Source organism: Dasypus novemcinctus, chromosome 2 (assembly GCF_030445035.2).
Source record: "Dasypus novemcinctus isolate mDasNov1 chromosome 2, mDasNov1.1.hap2, whole genome shotgun sequence".
Lineage (NCBI taxonomy): Eukaryota > Metazoa > Chordata > Mammalia > Cingulata > Dasypodidae > Dasypus > Dasypus novemcinctus.
The window spans coordinates 6,933,370-6,954,743 of NC_080674.1; the positions used below are offsets into that span (position 1 = coordinate 6,933,370).

The 21,374-nt window shown below is 47.8% G+C and overlaps 1 protein-coding gene across 5 annotated transcripts in view; it reads right to left on the reverse strand.

Moving 5' to 3' along the window:
- Window positions 1-16,370, reverse strand: part of PDCD6 (programmed cell death 6) — a 43,205-nt gene extending 26,835 nt beyond the window's left edge. For 2 of the 5 annotated variants that reach the window (XM_004478506.5, XM_004478509.4), the window contains exons 1-2: window positions 16,183-16,370; window positions 15,161-15,222 (exon numbers count right to left, since the gene is read on the reverse strand). In XM_004478506.5, the coding sequence (XP_004478563.1) occupies window positions 15,161-15,222; window positions 16,183-16,280 (160 nt within the window). In that variant the 5' untranslated portion in view covers window positions 16,281-16,370. The remainder of the gene's footprint in view (window positions 1-15,160; window positions 15,223-16,182) is intronic. The other 3 variants (XM_004478507.5, XM_058306715.2, XM_023584659.3) reach the window with 2 other exon arrangements.
- Between the last annotated feature and the right edge of the window lie 5,004 nt (window positions 16,371-21,374).

A 21,374-nucleotide genomic window follows, 5' to 3' on the forward strand; every position in this document is an offset into this window, starting at 1 on the left:
CATAATAGGGTGGCTGGTCGAACTCACCGCCACCCCTGAAGGAAGCTCGGCATGGGCGCAGAGTGCCCTCGGGTCTCCCCTTCTCGGCAGCCATGCTTCCGCGGCCGCCCCTCCTCCCGGATTGCGCCACACGATGCCTTCTTTCTCCCTGCGCAGGCGCAGGGCAGAAAATTCCAGTCGGCCCTTTTCCCCTCCCCCGACAGCAGCAACAGCCAGGTGTGGGCGGAAAAATCCAGCCCGCCCTTTTCCCTTCCCCCGACAGCAGCAACAGCCAGGCGTGGGCGGGAAACTCAAGTCTGCCCTCCACCCCAGCAACAGCAGCCACCAATCCCTAAACCCTGCCCCTTCCCCCAGCAACAGCGACAGCCAATCCCTAACCACCACCCCTCCCCCGTCCAGTACCGCCCACTGACCTTTTGCCGGCAACCAATCAGAACAGGGCGTGGCTTCGACCAATCAGCCTTCCCCAGCCCCTATAAAACTGTTGCCTCTCCCTCAGTAAAGTGGACTTGCGTGTTTACCTGGTCTCCGCGGTAGTTCTTCTGCCGTGCGCCCTCCAGTCCTGAGAGCCCCCGACAAGGGCCTGGCCTCCCTTGTCCCCAGTTCGTCGCCTGCTTCTCCGGGCGACCCCTTCGTCGCCGGCTTCGCCGGGCGACCCCGTCAGCCGAACCGCGCAACCCCTTGTGAGACCGATCCCTCGTCTGCTGCCGGACCGACCCCTCGTCCCAGGTGGGACCGACCCCTCGTCCCAAGCGGGACCGACCCCTCGTCCAGAGCTGGACCGACCCCTCGTCCGCAGCCAGACCCCACCTCTACCGACCGAGCAAGCCGCCGCAGTTGGCGCCCAACGTGGGGCAAGGCAATCCCACTACAGCACAACGTGGGGCAAGGCAACTCCACCACAGCCTCACTCCATAACCTGGCGGCACCCCCCCTCCTCTCTTCTCACCGTGGGACTTCTCTCGTGCAACATTGCTGCTACCTGAGCCTTGGCTACCTCATATGATCCACGGCGGTCTGGGAGAATCGCTGGATGGCTTTCTCCTTCCATGTCGGGGGCTTATACCGACCCGCTATGATTAAGAGGCGCCAATAAAACTCTCAGGAGCATGTGCCTGAGCACCTCCACCCCTGCCTTCACCTCTGCCTCCTCCCCTCCGTGCTTGCTCCCCTTTGCCTTGCTCCACTGCTCGTCGCCCCGCCCTCCCCTCGTCGGGGCCTTCTCTTGGCCCGCGACCGTCGGAGTCCCATCGGCTCCGACCCCTCGTCTCACCGCGCACCTCGGCTCCCATCGCCGTGCTCTCAAGACTTTGGCCTTCTTATTGTCCTCGCCTACGTCTCCACCACTCCCGACGCTGCCGCCACCACCATCGCTGGTGCCCTGACGCGACTTGTCCTCACCGCTGCGATCCTCCAGACCATCACACAGTCTGCCTCTACCGCTCTTCGCCGCCAAGAAGAGATCAACTACCTGTAACGCGCTGTCATCCTGGACTTTTAACAAGCAGATGGACCTTATAGCCACCGAGATCAACAAGAATTGGACATTGGCCACCCTTGCTTGCAACGGCAAGATACTGCCCCCCAAATTGTACATTTATCCCCGGCATACTCGCCTCCCTCTTCAGCCCCGCTTCCCTCATTGCTTACTGCCTCTTGGGCCTCAGCTACTTGTTGCTGCTGCCATCCTGGTCCTTATTTGAAAAGAAGGGGGAAATGCGGTCACCCCTCGGGCTGAAGCGTGGTTTGCTGGCCTGGCGGGGGAGCGGCCGCGGTAGGCCAAGCCGCTGCCCCCATAATAGGGTGGCTGGTCGAACTCACCGCCACCCCTGAAGGAAGCTCGGCATGGGCGCAGAGTGCCCTCGGGTCTCCCCTTCTCGGCAGCCATGCTTCCGCGGCCGCCCCTCCTCCCGGATTGCGCCACACGATGCCTTCTTTCTCCCTGCGCAGGCGCAGGGCAGAAAATTCCAGTCGGCCCTTTTCCCCTCCCCCGACAGCAGCAACAGCCAGGTGTGGGCGGAAAAATCCAGCCCGCCCTTTTCCCTTCCCCCGACAGCAGCAACAGCCAGGCGTGGGCGGGAAACTCAAGTCTGCCCTCCACCCCAGCAACAGCAGCCACCAATCCCTAAACCCTGCCCCTTCCCCCAGCAACAGCGACAGCCAATCCCTAACCACCACCCCTCCCCCGTCCAGTACCGCCCACTGACCTTTTGCCGGCAACCAATCAGAACAGGGCGTGGCTTCGACCAATCAGCCTTCCCCAGCCCCTATAAAACTGTTGCCTCTCCCTCAGTAAAGTGGACTTGCGTGTTTACCTGGTCTCCGCGGTAGTTCTTCTGCCGTGCGCCCTCCAGTCCTGAGAGCCCCCGACAAGGGCCTGGCCTCCCTTGTCCCCAGTTCGTCGCCTGCTTCTCCGGGCGACCCCTTCGTCGCCGGCTTCGCCGGGCGACCCCGTCAGCCGAACCGCGCAACCCCTTGTGAGACCGATCCCTCGTCTGCTGCCGGACCGACCCCTCGTCCCAGGTGGGACCGACCCCTCGTCCCAAGCGGGACCGACCCCTCGTCCAGAGCTGGACCGACCCCTCGTCCGCAGCCAGACCCCACCTCTACCGACCGAGCAAGCCGCCGCAGACATATGTTCTGTACAGCTCCCTGTCAGTCATATGGGATCTCTACTTTCTGCTCAATTTTTCGGTAACCCTAAAATTGCTCTAAAAAACTGTCTATTCAAAAAAAGTTTGTTTAGTAAGTATGGAATGAAGCAGTGTCTTCTCCCCATCCTCCGTATGTACAAAAATGTGCTATTTTTCTTCAACGTATAAAACTACTTTCAGCACCAATCAGTTCTGGGTGGCAAACATAGTCCCCTGATGTCAAAGAAGGTAATATTTTTATGGCTATATTTAGGGTGAAGCAGCTCCTATTGGAACCTGGGTAGTGAGCCACCCTCCACCATGCCTTCCCTCTGGGCACTGGCACTTCCTGCAGTCCCTCCCAAGTGCCATACCCACCCACACGTGAATTTTTTCTCAATCTCAAGTGTGTCCCTTCCAAAAGCACCCCTTAAGTCTGAGGGAAATTTCCACAGGAGTGCTGTCCTGGAACCCCCTGCCCCTATTCCATGTGCTCTGCTGAAGCACCTGCACTCTTCCTCTTCAGAGCGCCTCATCCACCTTCCAGGACTGAGGCCCACTTTTCCTACCAGCCTATCCGCTCTGGGAAGGCAGGGGGCACAACCGTCCTGAGCCTAGCACAGAGCCTGGCACACATCAGCACGCAACAAGCTTGTGTTCAACTGAGGATATTACAGCTCACAGATAGATATTATCTCTGTGCAGGCCTTACAGACATTTAGAGGAAGTATGGGCAGGAGCATGTACATAAAGGCATTAGGAAAAATAAGTATTAGAACCCACAAGACAAAGAAAAAAATCCTCAACACAGGAGAGTACCACTTTTTCAACTAATTCTATCTGGTCTTCTAAGCCTGCTCTTAGCTGTTACACCACCATTAGAAACAGGCCCTAGGAGCCAGACCCATCTGTTTTTTCTTTTGTTTTACTCTAACTCTGCTATTTCAGGACAATAAGTCTCTGATGTGCAATATTTCTTTCTTCTACAGTGGCTGCCACTTCCTTTTGATTTTTCTGAAACAAGTCTTTTTTTTCTTTGTCTTTCCTCCACCTCTGATACAGGCTAAAAGACCAATTGGTGTATATAGAGAACCATCATTTGCTAAATTGAGGCAATTGTGCAGAATGGAACAATTTCAGTGACAATGTTCTAAATCTTTTAAGGTGGAGATGACTGTCCATCTGTCCCAACGCTCATATTTAAAGACATCACTAGGGGAAGCAGTTGTGGCTCAACTGACAGAGCGTCCGTCTACCATATGGAGGCTTCAGGGTTTGATACCCGGGGCCTCCTGACCCGTGTGGTGAGTTGGCCCATGTGCAGTGCTGCAGTGCATAAGGAGTCCCGTGCCAAGCACCCATGCAAGGGTCCCATGCGTAAGAAGTGCGCCCCGCAAGGAGAGCCGTCCCGCGTGTAAAAAGTGCAGCCCACCAGTGGCTCCACACACACAAAGAGCTGACGCAGCAAGATGACACAACAAGATGACACAACAAAAGAGGCGACAAAGTTTCCCAGAGTTGATGACAAGAATGCAAGCAGACACAGTAGAACACACAATGAATGGACACAGAGAGCAGACAAAAGGGGGGGAAGGGGAGAGAAATAAATAAAAAATAAATCTTAAAAAAAAAAAAAAAGACATCACGAGAGGAGTGGAGGTGACTCAAGTGATTGGGTGCCTCCCTCCCACATGGGAGAACCCAGATTTGGTTCCTGGTGCCCCCTAAAAAGGAAACAATGAACAGACACAGACAGCAGAGAGCAAGAACAAACAAGGAGAGGGGGATAAATAAAAAATAAATCTTAAAAAAAAAAAAATCACTAGGCCATCTTAGCAAATAACCTGACGAACTGAATTTTTACACAGTCTCAATAATTATTAATAAGAACAACAGGTGAAAGAGTTAAACAATACTGCAAACAGAGGCCCTTCTTTTTTTCCCCTCTACCCCCCCTACCCCCACCCAGCTTGGTATTTTTGCTGTCTGTCCATTTGCTGTGTGATCTTCTGTACCTACTTTTCTTTTTGTCTTCTTTTCTCATTTTTCTCCTCTAAGACTCACGGGGATTTGATCCTGGGGACCTCTGATGTGGGGAGAGGCTCCCTGTAAATTGTGCCACCTTGGTTCCTGGTTTCTGTTGCACCTCGACTTGACTCTCCCCTTTGCCTCTTTTTGTTGCATCATCTTCCTACTGTGTGACTCACTTGCACAGGCACTGGCTTGCCGTGCAGGCACTCACATAGGCACTCCGCTCCCCACATGGGCATGCATTTCACCAGGAGAACCCAGGTTCCATCCCTGGTAGGCAGAAGCCCAATCACTGGAGCCACATCCACTTCCCCAGAGGCCCTTCTTAACTGAAGTATCCCTATACAGATCAAAGGTCAATGGGCCCCTGGAAATGGGTCCAAGTTACCATTTTTCTTGGAGAGGACAAAGAGGCACATGTGGAATTTGGCAGATGGTACCTTCTCCAGAGGGGTTGGCCTGGGAGGGAACTGGGAGGCAGCACTGGAGCATTTAGAGCACTGCAGAGAAGGTGCCAGGTCCAGGAAAGCACAGTGGTTCGTCCAGGCTGGGATGGGCTGAAGGCAGGAAGAAGCTGGCCCCTCCTCTAGCACAAGAGTCCCATCTCCGCACACAGACCCACACATTTCCTCCAACGGGTGCTGAGGAACAGAAAGACAGACATGCTCCTGGCAGCTCCACATGTCATTCTTGCTACCCAAATTAGGGCCTGACAGCTCCATGGAAACCTAGTGATAATGATAACAGCCAACATTAAACTATTTTCTGGGCGCCAACCTTGTGGCCTCGTTCCCAAACCGAACATCAAATGCTTATATAACCCACAATGAAGCCAGTACACTGTCCTCTGCAGGTACTGAATGTTTTTATTATCTTAAGGATTAAACATACCCTTAATATACCAGTAACTCAGACAAAAGAGGATAAAGACCTTGTGGCTTCTAGTTAGACAACTAGGGTCACAGTACCTATGCATCTTGCCTCAATTTCATCTCAGAGAACCACAGAAAACAGAAATGTAGATGTTATCCTTCATATAAACTGGAACACACAATTTTTTCCAAACATATTTTGGAGACAATGCTAAAACCACAGAAAGCAACAATCTAAGTGAATGAAGACCACCTGAACTAAAAACCTGCATGTAATTCCACAGAGACAGGTTAACTACCATCTGAGTGCTTTCGGGACACAACAGACTTTAGGAATTTTATAGACCTCCCTTTGCAAAGGGGTGGGGGAAGCCCACCTAGCCTCCTTCATGCATTAATGTCATGTCCTTTTCCTCGCCAAAGTTTTCTGCCTTATAATAATAACGTCCTATTAACCAGAGGCTTAAATTTTGGTTGATAAAAATTTTAGTGAGTTGGGTAAAGACTTTACAATCACTTGAATATGTACAACTGAAACTGTAACTTTTTGAGGAAAAAAAGTAAACCTTGAACTACATCCTCTCTGGAGAGCGTGTTCCACATTACGCCATCAGACTCTGGGACTGCAGGCCTTTCTTTCTGCACCTTTCTGCCAAAAGGAAGAGCATGTGAAAATAAGGCCTAAAAAAATAAAAAAGTAAAGGGAAAAAAAAAGGCCCAGGTAAGAAGGCCTGCCTGGTTTGGGACTAACAAACTAGTATTTAATAAACAGACCTGCCAGGTCTTTTATCTGTATACCCAAGTCCCACATTTTACCAGCTATGCCAGAAGCGAAAGATGAACCTTGTAAAAAATGACCTGCAGTGTTTATCATGGTGAGGCAGGTCAGCACAGGGAAAGGGACGAGCTGGGTCACAGCTGAAGACCCGGCAGCCGACATGCCCAGAGACCTCCTGACACCCTGGCCATGAGATGCCATTTGGAACTCTTCCCTGGGTCAGGGGTAGCCCCAGATACCTTCCAACGAAAGGCTCACACTGGCGTCCTGAGAGCTAACAGGGGGGGCAACCAATCTCAACAGCAAACAGCTGGGGCCCCTCCCCAACATTAGGAAGGGGGAGGAGCAAACGTCTTACCAAGGTCTAACCTGGGGCCCCAGGTGTTCGCCTCACTCACAGCATGCCCTTATCCACGTCTAGGACTGTGTACTCTTGTTTTGTTTCTTAATCAACACTTCACTCCCTTGCTTACCCTATGGCATGTCCTTAAATTCTTTTATGCTACAGAATCCAGAGCCTTCCACAAACACTAGCACTAACAATGCTTAACATCCTTTGATTCCATATCTAGCAATCTGTTTTATGAAACTATGGGAGTAAACGCTGCAGTATTCATTAATGAAAACCAGAAACAATCTAAGTGTCTAATAGCAAAACACTCGACTATGAAAGCAAAGTGACAAAGTATATAGTCAAAGATCTAATAAAATCAGTATATTAAATGAAAAAGCAAGATACATGTCTTGTATCTGATGTGTGGCTGCATATGTGAGAGATAGGAAGACCAGAAAAAAACACAACAAATGATTAATAAGGCTGATCTTTTTCCTTCTCTTTTAAGAGTTTTTTATCTTTTCGGAAAACGTCACAAGAACCATCTGTTATTTTTATAATCAGAATAAAGCTATTCCAATTCTTAAAAATACATCGCACAGGGGAGCAGATGTGGCTTAAGCAGTTGATTGCCCACCTCCCACATGGGAGGTCCCGGGTTTGGTTCCCAGTGCCTCCTAAACAAGCAACAAGAAGACATGGAGCAAAAACAACAAGCAAGAACAACAAGCAGACAATGAGCAAGACAACAAGCAAAAACAAAGCAAAAAAAACCCCAGCAAAACCGAAAAATGAGCAGGGAGCAGGTGTGGCTCAAGCAGCTGAGTGCCCGCCTCTCACACAGGAGGTCCCAGGTTCAGTTTCTGGTGCCTCCTAAAGAAAAAACAATGAGCAAAAAAACTGAGAAAGCAACAAGCAAAAGCAAAACAAAACAAAACAAAACAAAAAAAACAAAAACAAGCACACAGACAAGGGAGCTATGCAAGGCAGGAATATATTCTACACATTTTCTTTTCTTTCTTAAGATTGATTGATTGATTTGTTTATTTATTTCTCTCCCCTTTTCCCCCCACCCCGGTTGTCTGTTCTCTGTGTCTATTTGCTGTGTTTTCTTTGTCCGCTTCTGTTGTTGTCAGCAGCACAGGAGTTTCTTTTTGTTGCATCATCTTGTTGTGTCAGCTCTCCGTGTGTGGCACCATTCCTGGGCAGGCTGCACTTTCTTTCGCGCTGGTCAGCTCTTATGGGGCGCACTCCTTGCGCGTGGGGCTCCCCTACGCGGGGGACACCGCTGTGTGGCAGGGCACTCCTTGCAAAGATCAGCACTGCACATGGGCCAGCTCCACATGGGTCAAGGAGGCCCGGGGTTTGAACCGCAGACCTCCCATGTGGTAGACAAGATGCCCTAACCACTGCGCCAAGTCCGCCGCATCTTCTACACATTTTCCTTCCTCAACCTAGAAACTGAACTTACAAATATTACCTCAACTCTGCTTTTTTTCCCCCAAAGATTTATTTTTTTTATTTATTTATCTCCCCTTCCCCTCCTAGTTGTCTGCTCTGTGTCCATTCGCTGTGTGTTCTTCTGTGACCACTTCTATCCTTATCAGCGGCACCAGGAATCTATGTTTCTTTTTGTTGCATCATCTTGTTGTGTCAGCTCTCTGTGTGTGTGGTGCCACTCTTGGTCAGGCTGCACTTTCTTTCGTGCTGGGTGGCTCTCCTTACGGGGCACACTCCTTGCGCATGGAGGTCCCCTACGCAGGGAACAACACCTCGTGGCACGGCACTCCTTGCACGCGTCAGCACTGCGCATGGGCCAGCTCTGCACGGGTCAAAGAGGCCCAGGATTTGAACCGCGGACCTCCCATGTGGTAGGCAGATGCCCTATCCACTGGGCCAAGTCCACTTCCCTCAACTCTGCTTTTAATTCCTCTTTTATGGAAAGCGAACAAGAATTAATCACCAATTGCAATTTGTAATACTAACAGTTTCCTAAAGTGGTTCTCACAACTGCCGAACCATAGCTTCTAAACAGATACAAATTTTGGGATATTCTCCACAAAATGGTAAAATTTCAGCCTGGAGTCCAACAATAATGGTGGCATGGTTAAAAGAATTCACAAATGTAAACAGTAGGCTGGCACTACCTACCTATTAAAGCTGTTCATGAATTTACAAGAAAAAGAAAAAGCATTTTGTAAACTTGTATAAACAGCCTTCACCTATTTGAAACATATGTAAGGAAAAAAAAGAAAAACCGTGAACACAAAGCATACGGTGATGAGGAGGGTGCTGGTTTCTTTATGCTCGTCTCTGCTTTCCACTTTCGGCAACTTTCACAGAGTACTTCTGGAAACCACGATGAGGACGAATGCTTACTCAACTGCATCTGGAAAATCACGTTCTGAACTCCCCCATTGCTGACAGGCAACAAAGGCTACTGGGGCCAGGTGGGTGATGGGTGGGAAAACAGGTCAGGGGTGGGAAGCCACAAATGGTGCAGAGCTAAGGGCAAGGAGGGTGATACTTTCCTCCTGGAATAAATTGCCCCTGCTCAATTCCACCACGGGAGAATGGCACTCAGTATCGTTAGGGCTTCCAAATACTACAGAGAAACTAGAAATCCAATTTTTATGGGAGGGCTCAATTTTTAAATGTTGGAAACTAATTCAAGACGTTCTAAAATGCTGTACATGGCGAGTCTCCTGTGGCCCAGTCAGTGCAGACCTCTGCTTCTGAACACAGGCAGGACAGGCAAGGGAGCCCAGGCAGAGACGTGGGAAGGAGCAGGACTTGGTAAGAGGAGTCTGGAACGCAGAAAGGGCTCAAAGCTGCCAATCAGCCTGCCACTGCCACATCTGAACAAACAGGCCAAGGTGCTGTGATTTCCCCAAGGTCATGAAGTAAACGTAGTAAAGCCAGGTCCACCAAATCCCAACCATTCTTGTTTTCCCTCTGAAACGCTGGTTAAGCGAGTTTTTGAGATGATCATGACAGGCAGTACTGGGGTTCCCTGAGAGCACCCTAGAACTCAAAGGACCCAGAATTGTTATGCTCAGACAGTTTACCACAGTGAAAGGAAAAGGCAAATGGGTGAAGCCCAGAAGAGAGAGAGTCCTTCCCCGATGGACTCACACAGCAATGCCAAGACATCATGAACAGTTTGGCCAGTCAAGGAATTTTTTTTTTCCCCAGGAGGCACCAGGGATTGAACCAGGACCTCACACATGGGAAACAGGTGCTCAACCAGAGCTACGCCCTCTCCCGACAAGAGTTTGTTTTTAGGAGGTAATGGGGATTGAACCAGCAACCTTGTACATGAGAAGCAGATGCTCAACCACTTGAGCTACATCTGTTCCCATCAGGGAAGTTCTCCTGAGCCTGGAGTCCCAGAGGTGGTTGCCAAAGCTCTAGACCCCCAGGGAAAGCGGGTGTTTGCCCCAAAGCAGAATTTTAACATAAACTATCTAGGCAAACTAGTACAGACTGGCCCAAGGCCTCAGGCATGCAAAGTACGCTAATCAAAGCATCTGAGAGAGCAGTTCCCGAAGAAGCCGGCAGAGGGCCAGTCGTATGCCCTACAGGGGAATGTGCGAAGTTGGAGCAATCCAAGCAGCAGAGCTAACCCCTTCCACACAGGCAGAGGGAAGCTGCAGGGGAAATCTCAAACTCAGACCCCCTCAGCTCCATCACCAGGGGCAACACACAGCATCATTCTCCTCAAGAGGGCTTGTGCCCTGAGGGAGGTGGTGGTTTGGAGCTGTGCACCCCAGAAAACCATGCTCTTACACTTCATCCACTCCTGTGCGTGGGAACACACTGTAAGTGGAACCTTTTGATGAGGTGACTTCAGTCAAGGTGAGGCCCAATCCAATCAGGATGGGTCTTCATCTTATTACTAGGTCCTTTATAAAACAGAAGGACATTCAGAGAAAGAGAAAGGCATTGGAAGCAGGAAGTAGAACTTCAATAGAGCCAGGAAGAGAAGGGAGAGGCCGGGAGAGGCCCCCAGGTGCACTGCCACAGGTCAGAGCCCAGGCCCCAGGACCACCAGCGCCAGCCCCAGAGCGCCAGGCTTCAGGAAGACGGCATCTCCTTAACGATGCCTTGATCAGGCTTCTCTAAGCCTCAAAACTGTGAGCCAATCAATGCCCACTGTGTAAGCCAACCCACTGGAAGGGATTTGTTTGAGCAGCCAAGGAAACTAAGAAGAGATGAGCAATTTAATTGGGTAAATGTTCGAAAGGGAATTATTCTGCTCATATGATCTAATTCCTCTCATTTCTTTTTAATACGGGATCCCAAAGAGAGTTGGAACTCCATAAAAATACCTTTGAAAAAAAATTTGAATTGATTTTTTATAAAGTAAAATGGAAGAAAAAGACTCCTCAAAGTACATCAATATGTTAAGGCAAACTTACTGAAAATGTACAAAAAGAGAAACTTGAAAATTAATTCCTCATAATTACAAGAAATATGTGAAAATCAAAACATACAAAAAAGGAACCAAACTCAAGACTGTTTGTGATGGTGTGATTTCAAAGAGAAACAAGATATATTAATTACCACAATAAAAAAAATTAAATTTAAAAAGAGAAAGAAAAAAAAAAGGAAAAAGAAACAGAACAGTTTTCTCTGGCCCTCTTCATACCTAATAACTGCAGACCTGACTGCAAAGCAGTTGTTTTCAGAAGTCTCCTCCGGTAACAAGTCTTTTTAAAGAACCCAGTGAAAATGACCAGCAAGCACTACCTCAGGATGCTTTCAACTAGACTTTAACACAGAGGCACTCAGAGGCACAGATTTAAAAAGTGAGAGACCGTGCTGTTTCATAACTCCAGTTTCCCCACCAGTAATAAGGTGATTAAAATAATTTCCTAAAATAGCCTAATAAACTAGGTCTAACAGCAGAAGCCCAAATATGAGAGATCAGAAAAGTTAAAATTGCTCCAATTATCAATGACTACAACACAACCAAGAGAAAGGTGAACATCAGAGAAAAAGATAAAACGGTGAGGTGGTTCAAAAACAAAACCGCTCTGACCACCTAGGAGGCAAGGTATAAGCAATGCATCTTGAAGGGCAGGGATGAGAGGAAAGCATTCTAGGACAAAGGAGCCCCAACCTTCTGAAGGCAAAGGCAAAGCGTGGGAACCTACCTGGCATGCTTGAGGAACACGGGGACTCCACTGCTGAGGCTTTCACCATCAGCAGTCAGGAAAGGACAAGGGAGGAAAAAACTGGGGCCTCAGAGTGAATATCTAAATGTGAGGAAGAAAACAGATGTAATAAATTAGGAGGCCCTGTGGTGTAAGGAAAACACATGTGGATTTGAACCTTGGTTCTACAACTTGAGAGCTATGACAACTAGGGCAAGCAAAGCCTTTGTTCATACCATCACCTATCTGTGGACTGGCTAAAGTACTAGAAATGTGTACTTATTAATGATCTGCCTTATTCCAGGAAGAATGAAAAGAAATCTATCAAGATATTCATGGAATAGCAAAATAAGGTAAATGTTAATTATGTTTGTTGGGAAAAGAAAGGTAAAAGGATCAGAGGATAAGAAAGCAAGGAGTCCAAGACTAGTTCAGAAGATTTACCTCAAAATTCTAAACAGTTGCTGCAGGTGACTTATAAATTTTTACCTTAAATTTTCTAGTAGCTAATTTGAAGAATAAGATATAATCAGTTAAAGACTCAAGGTTTGGAAGATAAAAACAAAATAAAACACCCATCACATTTGCTCAGAACACAAGGAACACTACTACTCCCAAAGAGAGTAGAGGCTTCCTCTTGGGGCTACCCCACAGAAAGTGAGGTGTAATTCTGCCTCTCAGAGTCAAAAGTGACCACGGCATGGTACACTGTTTCTTAAATGCCCCAACAGGAGCTGAGGGAATCACAAAGTGTGTTCAAGAAAGTGATTTACAGAGGTCACTGTAAGATAGTCCCAGTATGTATTTATAAGCTTGCATTAAAGCAGGTATTGATTTCCATATTTTAGGAATGGTGACTGAAAGATCCTTTGGGTAATTGTCTTAAAAACCGCTGTCTAGATCTCAATTAATGGCAATAATCATCATCATCAAATGGAGAACCGTAAAAGATGGCTGGTTAGCCTGTAACAGTCATAATAACAATATTACCACTAGCAGGCTAACAACTACTGAGCACCTGCTGTATTGTACTGCCAAGTGTTGTACTAAGCACTTCCCTGGAATTTCTTTGACTTATCCTCCCAGTAACTATGAGGTCACTGAGATCCAGAAAGGTCATATCCGTGTCCAAGGTCACAATGCTGGAACAGTAGAGTCAGGATTTGAATCCGGCACTTGGCCCTCTAGGGTAGACAAATGCCATGATAATGACATCGAGTATTTGACTCCACCTCCCCGTACTTTAGGAAGTTTCACACAATGCCTAAACTTGGCCAGTATTCTCAAAAAGTGAAAAATAAAAATAAAAAAAGAGAAAAAGGAGACTATTCAAACAGATCACAGGTCTTTCATTACTCACTGGAAACCAACTCCAAATGAATGCCTTCAGAAACATACTTGAGAAGGGGCACTCCATACAGCACTAGCCACTGCAGTGAGCCAACACTTTAGCCTGATCATTTGGCCATATTTACCACATGATATGAAGAAATGCTCTTTTTCAGTCAAAATTTAGAAAGCTTCAAGTCAGGATGTGCTAAAACTGCAGCCTGCTGGATTCCAGGTTCTCCTGACACCTTTCTAGTAACACAGTTTTGCCTCCCCCGAGTACAGCTCAAACATCAAAGACAAAAATTAAAAAGAGGTTAGTAACGGGAAGCGGACTTGGCCCAGTCGTTAGGGTGTCCGCCTACCACGTGGGAGGTCCGCGGTTCAAACCCCGGGCATCCTTGACCCATGTGGAGCTGGCCCATGTGCAGTGCTGATGCGCGCAAGGAGTGCCGTGACACGCAGGGGTGTCCCCCGCATAGGGGAGCCCCATGTGCAAGGAGTGCACCCTGTAAGGAGAGCCGCCCTGCGTGGAAGTTCAGCCTGCCCAAGAATGGCGCCGCCCACAGGGAGAGCTGACACAAGATGACACAACAAAAACAAAAAAAAGAAACACAGATTCCTGTGCTGCTGACAACAACAGAAGCTTGTTAGTGGACAAAGAAGAAAAACAAAGAAGAAAAACACAGCAAATAGACAGCAGCAAATAGACACAGAGAACAAACAACCGGGGCGGGGAAAATAAATAAATCTTAAAAAAAAAAAAAAAAAAAAAAAGGTTAGTAATCAGAGAAGAGAATTCCTCTGGGCAGAAGTAATGGAATTTCTTAATTTTCAGAAAGCAATTTGTACAATTTCATGTGAAATATACACCCCCATCTAAGGCCCACATGTTAACTACTATTTAATTCTGTAAACAATGTCAGTGGCATCTTTCCATTCTTTAAAGTAAATGCTCAGCCTGACACCAATGGTCAAGCAACAAAGTACCCACTGAACACCTAGCTGGAGCTGAGTGGTGAGGCATGTATGGCAGGGCAGGTTCTCCTTTAAGTCGACCCCACAGGCTGAGGCACACACATATCCTTAAGTTTCTCTGACTTCCTAACCTAGCTTCTTCCTACCACATCAAACTGCTTCTCACAAACAAAAAGGAGCCTCAGTGCTTTACATCATCTTTAAGTGTTATCCCTTTTCTAGCTTAGATGGCACACTTCTGGAAAAGCTAGCTACAAATATAGGAATCAGAAAAGACAGGTGCACATGAGGGATTAAAAAAGGCCAACATCCTAGTCAGGCATTTCATGAAGTAAAACGTCTCTAGCAGGACTACTTTGGATAATCACTGCTGAACCCAGCACACACTGGAGAATCTCTACCACACAGCACTGCCAACAACTGCTTGAGCAGTCGCCTCCTCTACCTGAACCCTTATTACTTCCCCCTCTTCCTGCTACTACTAAGATCACCTCCATGTAATCCCTCCACTTTCAATATCCTCAATCATTTCTATCACAGCCTAGCCCTCGTTTTTGCAGTTCCTATAGCAACCACATTCCCATTTAAGTACTGCAGAGACTTTCCTCAAACTCTTCAATTATCTAGTCAGTGTCTCCTGATAATTTCATCAGTGCCCTCTGTGACCCTGACTCTCCAAAGGAGTCACGAAGATTTAGTTATCGAAGAAATTAAATAATCTTCAATATACCTAAATGGCATCTTCTGTACAAAGGTCAGTTTCTTACCCTCTCTTACAACCTTCACCTTTCCCAAGAAGCAATTCCCTAAGCTTATTCATGCAGGTGACAAGCTAGACCTGTAAGTAAGTGGAACAGCAATGACAACAACCAGGAAAATGCTAGGAAAAAGAAATCAGAAACACTTCTACAACGCATCAGTTTTAATTTGGTCTTAAGTGACTCCTTTGTACTCAGAAAATAAAGTTTGAGAGAGGAAGTTATTTACTGAGAGTGGACTGGCTTGCAATTTCAAAGTCCTTGCAGCCAGGGCCAGGTCCCACTCACCATTGGATAGTGCTTGCTGAAGCTCGTTGTCTGATATCACACCACTCCTGTCTTTATCAACCCTAGAAAGGAAGGAGACCAGTTAACCTGGTGATAAAAAGTGTAGGTAATGCAAAACATGGTAAAAAGCTCAGTTCCTCCATTAACCCTACAATGCTCCCAGGTCACTCTCACCTATTCCACTGGGGAATAAGGAAATGAGGAGCACCTTCACTGCATCCTAAGAACTTCGTGCCAAATTCCAAGTCTGGTTTTCCCCAAAGACACTGAATTTTCTTTCCTGTCTCCAGCTTTTACTTTCCTGCCTTCCTTTCTTTTACTCAGACCCTTACATCTGCACCAGTTCCTTTTTGGCAAACCAGGAAAAGTACTCTTAAATAAGTCAATCCTGAACTTGAGTCACCTAAGTTTCTTTCAATCACTCACTCACTCACTCACTCGCACCCACTCGAAACAAAAGGCACTATGGTAACCGTCACCTGACTCCAACCAAGGAGTCTTCCTGCTTCCTTCCTTGCTTCTGGCATTTTAACAGAACCAGGGGAGACTGTGCGAGTTGATATTTTTCTAAGACATGTTTTCCCAGAAACCCGCCGGGATCGTAGCCCGCTCCTCAACAGCGGTGCGCTAGGCGGTTCCCGGGACAAACACTGGGAGGAATGGGGGAGAAGGGGAGGTTAGCCGGTGGCGGGGGAGGCTGATGTAGAGACCGGAAAACGAGGAGTGTGAGTGTGTACAGGCACGAGACGAAGCGGGTGGCTAGGGGAGGCCGGAGAAGAGGCTGGAAACCAAGGCCAGTGTGTGTGTGCCGGGGTGGAGGCGGGGTGGTAAGCCCCAGATAGAGGTGGGAGGCTGGGGGAGGCCGGGCAGGAGACCAGAAACCGAGGCCAGTGTGTGGGGGGGGTAAGCCCAAGACGGAGGTGGGAGGCTGGGGGAGGCCGAGGAGGAGGCCAGAGACCGAAGCCGGTGGTGGGGTGGGGCCGCGCGGAGACCCGAGAGGCGGCCGGCAACGCGGCCCTCACCTCTGGAAGACATTCCACAGGAAGCTCTGGTCCGGCAGCGCCGCGGCTGCAGGGCCAGGGCCGGCCCCGGGGCCAGGGCGGTACGAGTAGGCGGCCATGGGCCGAGGCTTGGCTGGGATGAGGCACTGGTGGAGACACGGAGACGCTAAGTCGCTCAGCTTCCGCCTCTGCCGGGGGCGAGGCCTGACTACGTCACTTCCTGGAGCACGGAAATACGTGTCCTCGAGCGGCGGTCACGGCGCCTGGCGCGGCCAATCGGAGCGCAGCCCTAGCCCGGTGGGCGCCGGGAGGCGGGTCTGCCCGAGCTTCCGAGTGCCCAGGTCCGGCCCGCCCTTCTTCCGGCCTGTGGGCTCGTGCGCGCCGTCGTAACCATCTCTCCAGCTCTGGCCGGGGACGCCTCTTGCTGCGCCCCGGCGCGCCCGCTTGGAGACGCTCCTAGGAGGAAGAGAACTGGTGGCCGCCCGCGCGTCCCCGCGTGACTGAGGGTTATCCGAGCACGAAGCGTTTTCTAGAACATCCTAGAAGGGTGCCCGCCCGACTGACATTGGCAGTTGCTTCCACGGCTAGAGTGGAAGTGATGGTCCAAGGGGACTTTAATTTTAATTTCTGTATAAAGCGCAAATAATTTGAGCAAATAAGATCAGTGCTAAAGGTTGTAAATTCTGGGAGGGGAAGGAATACGTGTTTGATATTCTTTGAACGTTTGTGAATTTTTTCAGTCCCGCTCGCCTGCCAGGGCCCCTTATGTTGGGCTTAGTCCCCAGATGTGCCCCCACTCCTGTATAAATGAGTCTTCCGCAGATTGGCCCTTCACTTATTTGAAAAGGGCGCCGTCTTTCATTGACCTGGGCCCTTGTGCAGCCTTCCTCGGACACCCTTCCTTAGTATGCTGCAGCTGGTAAATGTTTGCCTTTTAGTGTGTTTCTCATGCCGCCCTCAATTGGAAGGCACCATTGCCTTCCTCCTGGACACTCGACAGTGCACCTTAGAATACTCTCTCAGCATGAACATCACAATGCTGGGAATTGGTGAGCTTTGGGGCAACAAGTGTCTCTACGTCCTGATCACACAGCCACCCCCCAGTCCTGTGTCTAGGTTCAGGACGCGGAATTTATTCCCATTACATTACACACGATTCTTCCAGCTTGCTAAGTTTTCCAAATCCTGCTCCAGCTAACCCTCTCTTGTCTTATCAGAACTGGTAAGCATTTCTTCTGTTTTATCTCAGTTGCTTACCAGAATGTTGAAGGGACAGAGCCAAGGACACGGCCTTCTATTGGTGGCACCTGAGACTTTCTTCCCTCTGGAAGCAGATCCATTATTCAGCAGTCTGGGTGCAGCTATTGATCTGGCCAGCTATCAGTTCTCCCAACTGTGTTCTCCTCTGGCCCACATTTCTTTCTCTCTTGGCCATTGAGGCTATATACTTCAGATTTCTTGTAAATTCTTCAAAGACATTAAGATACTTTAAGTCTTTGGCATTAATCTAAAGTAATTATCTACAAATCTCTTAAGCAATGTGGATTTTTTTTCATGGTTTAATGAACTCAAGTGGTTTCTAGTTTTCTCCTTTTATAAAATATTCATTCACATTGCTTGTTGAATAATCCTTTCTAGAATTTTCCACAGCTCTGTCGTTTCTGGAATCTATATTTACTCTCCCTTCCGTCCCTGACTCCTTTTTTGTATATAAGTCTCCACAAATATTAATAAGGATTAATTATTGGTAATTAAGAATTTTGCAACTCTCTTTGTAAATTTTCTGGTACAGTAAGTAAAGGGAATCCTCAGCAAGACGCGTTTCAGTAAAGGCAGCAGACGCCAGCCCCCCTCCTTGGTGCTGCCTGCTCCACTGACCCTTAGCCTGTCTCCAGATGGAATGCCACAGGTGACACCATCCATGGCGCCTAGAAGTGCTGGACTCTTCTGCCTGGTGCCAAGGGGGAAGCTCTTACTGAATGCTTACAATGACTTAGAATTTACACTGGGGTCAAAGTATTTTTTTTTATTTTGTTTATTCTTTACACCACTACCTTATGGCAAGGGACCATAGTCAACATTTTACTGATGAGAAGACCGTGGCTCAGAGAAATAACTTCCCAATAAGGAGATTCAAGCCCAGGCTGCCGCATTATTTCAGTGGTGACAAGGCTGACTCATAAAAGGGAGGTTAAAAACTAGTAACCTGAGATTTAAAGAAAAAAATCCCCCACATATATAAACGTATAAATGGACGAATTTAGGAGGTGAGAGATTGGCCTGCCCCAGCTGACTGGCTTACCTCTCAGGAACCCCTAGCTTCGAGTGTGAGCATGAGCACTGCTGCTGGGTCAGCTCATCCCCAAAGGAAAACTGGCCCCGTGCTGGTCTGCCATGATGAACATATCTGAGTCCTTTCTGTGGTCCTTGAATGGGGGGTGTGTTGCCACTGATGTGACCTCCTGGGGTCCTGTTGCCACCTTACAAAGACGTGCAGAGATGGCAGAGAGCAGCACATGCCAGCAGAAAGAGGCGGAGCATCTCCCTCCCCTGCTCATTGACTCAGTCCTGTAAAGCTGTGGGTGCTCGCCCATCTCCTCACCTGTCGCACGATTCAACTCCCTCCTAGCCAGGGTTGTTCTAAACTTTCCATTTTGAAGATCATGCTCCTGTATATAGTCAAGAAATAAACTAAACGTTGACAGTTCTGCTTTCTTTCCTACATTAACATTAAATACACAATGTATCCAAATATTGGGTCAGTTTTTCTTTTCGTCTCATTTCTCTGAGCTAATTTGAAAATTCTGTTATTTTCCTTAGAATTTTTGTAAACTTTGATTCATTCTGGGTGCTGTTCCTAACTCTTCAGTCCATCCTTAAGTTTATCTTATGTGTTTTGCACAGATAGGTCCCCAATATTTGTTAAATGGATGACTAAATCAGTTATGTGCCTATTCTGCCCTTTCTAAATGTATATGACATGTAAACATACATATTTATATATAATTTATGTATATAAATTTATTTTCTCAGTAGACTCAATGACCATTGCATTGTGAGATCTGCACTCCTGGGACCTTGCCTCCTTTTTCAGTCACTTTCCCTTAGAACCTCTGGCTGTAGAATTCTAGGGAATAGAGCAGATTATGCCCAGTCCTCCCCTCACATCATCAGATGACTCTGATACTTTTTCTCATGGTTCCTGTACTTTTTTTTAAATAACTTTTTATTTTATTATTTATTTCCCCCTCCTCCCTCGTTTGTGCTTGCTGTCTGCTTGTCTTCTCTTTAGGAAGCACCAGGAACTGAATCTGGGACCTCCCATGTGGGAGAGAGGCAATCGCTTGAGCTACCACAGCTCCCCGCTTTTTTGTCTCATTGTCTTTCCTCTTTGTGTCTCTTTGTTGCGTCATCTTGCTGCATCAGTTCGCCATGCCTGCCCATTGTGCCAGCTCACTGTCTTGCTCATCTTCTCCAGGAGGCACCAAAATCTGAACCCAGGATCTCCCATGTGGTACATGGGAGCTCAACACTTGAGCCATATCTGCTTCCCTCCTGTATTCTAACCAATATTCTTGATCAGAACTCAGCAGAAAGAGTAAAGAAGGGAAACGGACTTGACCCAGTGGTTAGGGTGTCCATCTACCACATGGGAGGTCCGCGGTTCGGACCCCGGGCCTCCTTGACCCGTGTGGAGCTGGCCCATGTGCAGCGCTGATGCGCACAAGGAGTGCCGTGCCACTCAGGGGTGTCCCCCGCGTAGGGGAGCCCCACGCGCAAGGAGTGCGCCCCGTAAGGAGAGCCGCCCAGCACGAAAGAAAGTGCAGCCTGCCCAGGAATGGCGCCGCCCACACTTCCCAGTGCCGCTGAAGCGGACAAAGAAACAAGACCCAGCAAATAGACACAGAGAACAGACAACTGGGGGGGGGGGGAATTAAATAAATAAATAAATCTTTAAAAAAAAAAACAGTAAAGAATAGACCTGCTACTTTATCTAATTTACGCTTCTGAGAGTCAGTTTGTCAAATATATGGTTTTTTATTATGAGGATATTAGCAAATGTCTACATCAGTGCTGGGTGACAGAACTGTGGTGATGGAATTGTTCTTTATCTGCACCATCTAATATGTAACTGCTTGCCTCATGAGGCTACTGAACGCTAAAAGTGGACTAGTGCAACTGTGGAATAGAATTTATATTTTAAATTAAATAGCCACATTTCAGCTTAATTTAAATTAAAATAGCCACATGTGACCATGGCTGTTGTACTGAACAGGACAGGTTTTATTACAACTTTTTATTATTTGTCACTTTTTTGCTTTTGATCCACATTAGAAATTATCCATATCTTCTCTCTGGGCAGTAGTCTACTTTCTTTGTATCTTGACCCAAGTTTTTTTTTTTCTTCTCTGGTTTGTCAATTCCCCTGCACATGTGGGTTCTTTTTGAAACCACGGTACACATATTTTACAAGGTTTGCCAATATGAAATATATTCGACTCCATGCTCATTAACTAGTGGACTACTCTAGAAACAGTTACCTTTTGAAAACCAATCAATCCTTGTATTGTCACTGGCCACTCCTGGGCCCCATCCTAGCACACTTTAGGGTACCTGTGCTGTTTTAAATTCATTGTCTAACATATAAATGTTGCTCAAATGCCCATATTAATACTTACACTTTACAAAACGTCTTCCCACATATATTCTCAATAAATCAATTGGGATGAAGCTGTTATTATTTTCTTCTGAAAATTAGCTCCTTCATGTTTGTTTAACCACGTCATGCCTGTTCACTTTCACAGTAACTTGGTTTGTAGTTTAATCTGTCATCATTGTGAAATGGTGAAAATATACTACGTTTAAGAAGAATCTGGGGAAGCGGACTTGGCCCAGTGGATAGGGCGTCCGTCTCCCACATGGGAGGTCTGCGGTTCAAACCCCGGGCCTCCTTGACCCGTGTGGAGCTGGCCCATGCGCAGTGCTGATGCGCACAAGGAGTGTCGTGCTATGCAGGGGTGTCCCCCGTGTAGGGGAGTCCCACGCGCAAGGAGTGCACCCCGTAAGAAGAGCCGCCCAGCGCGAAAGAAAGTGCAGCCTGCCCAGGAACAGTGCCGCACACACGGAGAGCTGACATAGCAAGATAACACAGCAAAAGGAAACACAGATTCCCGTGCTGCAGACAACAACAGAAAGCAAAGACGCAGCAAATA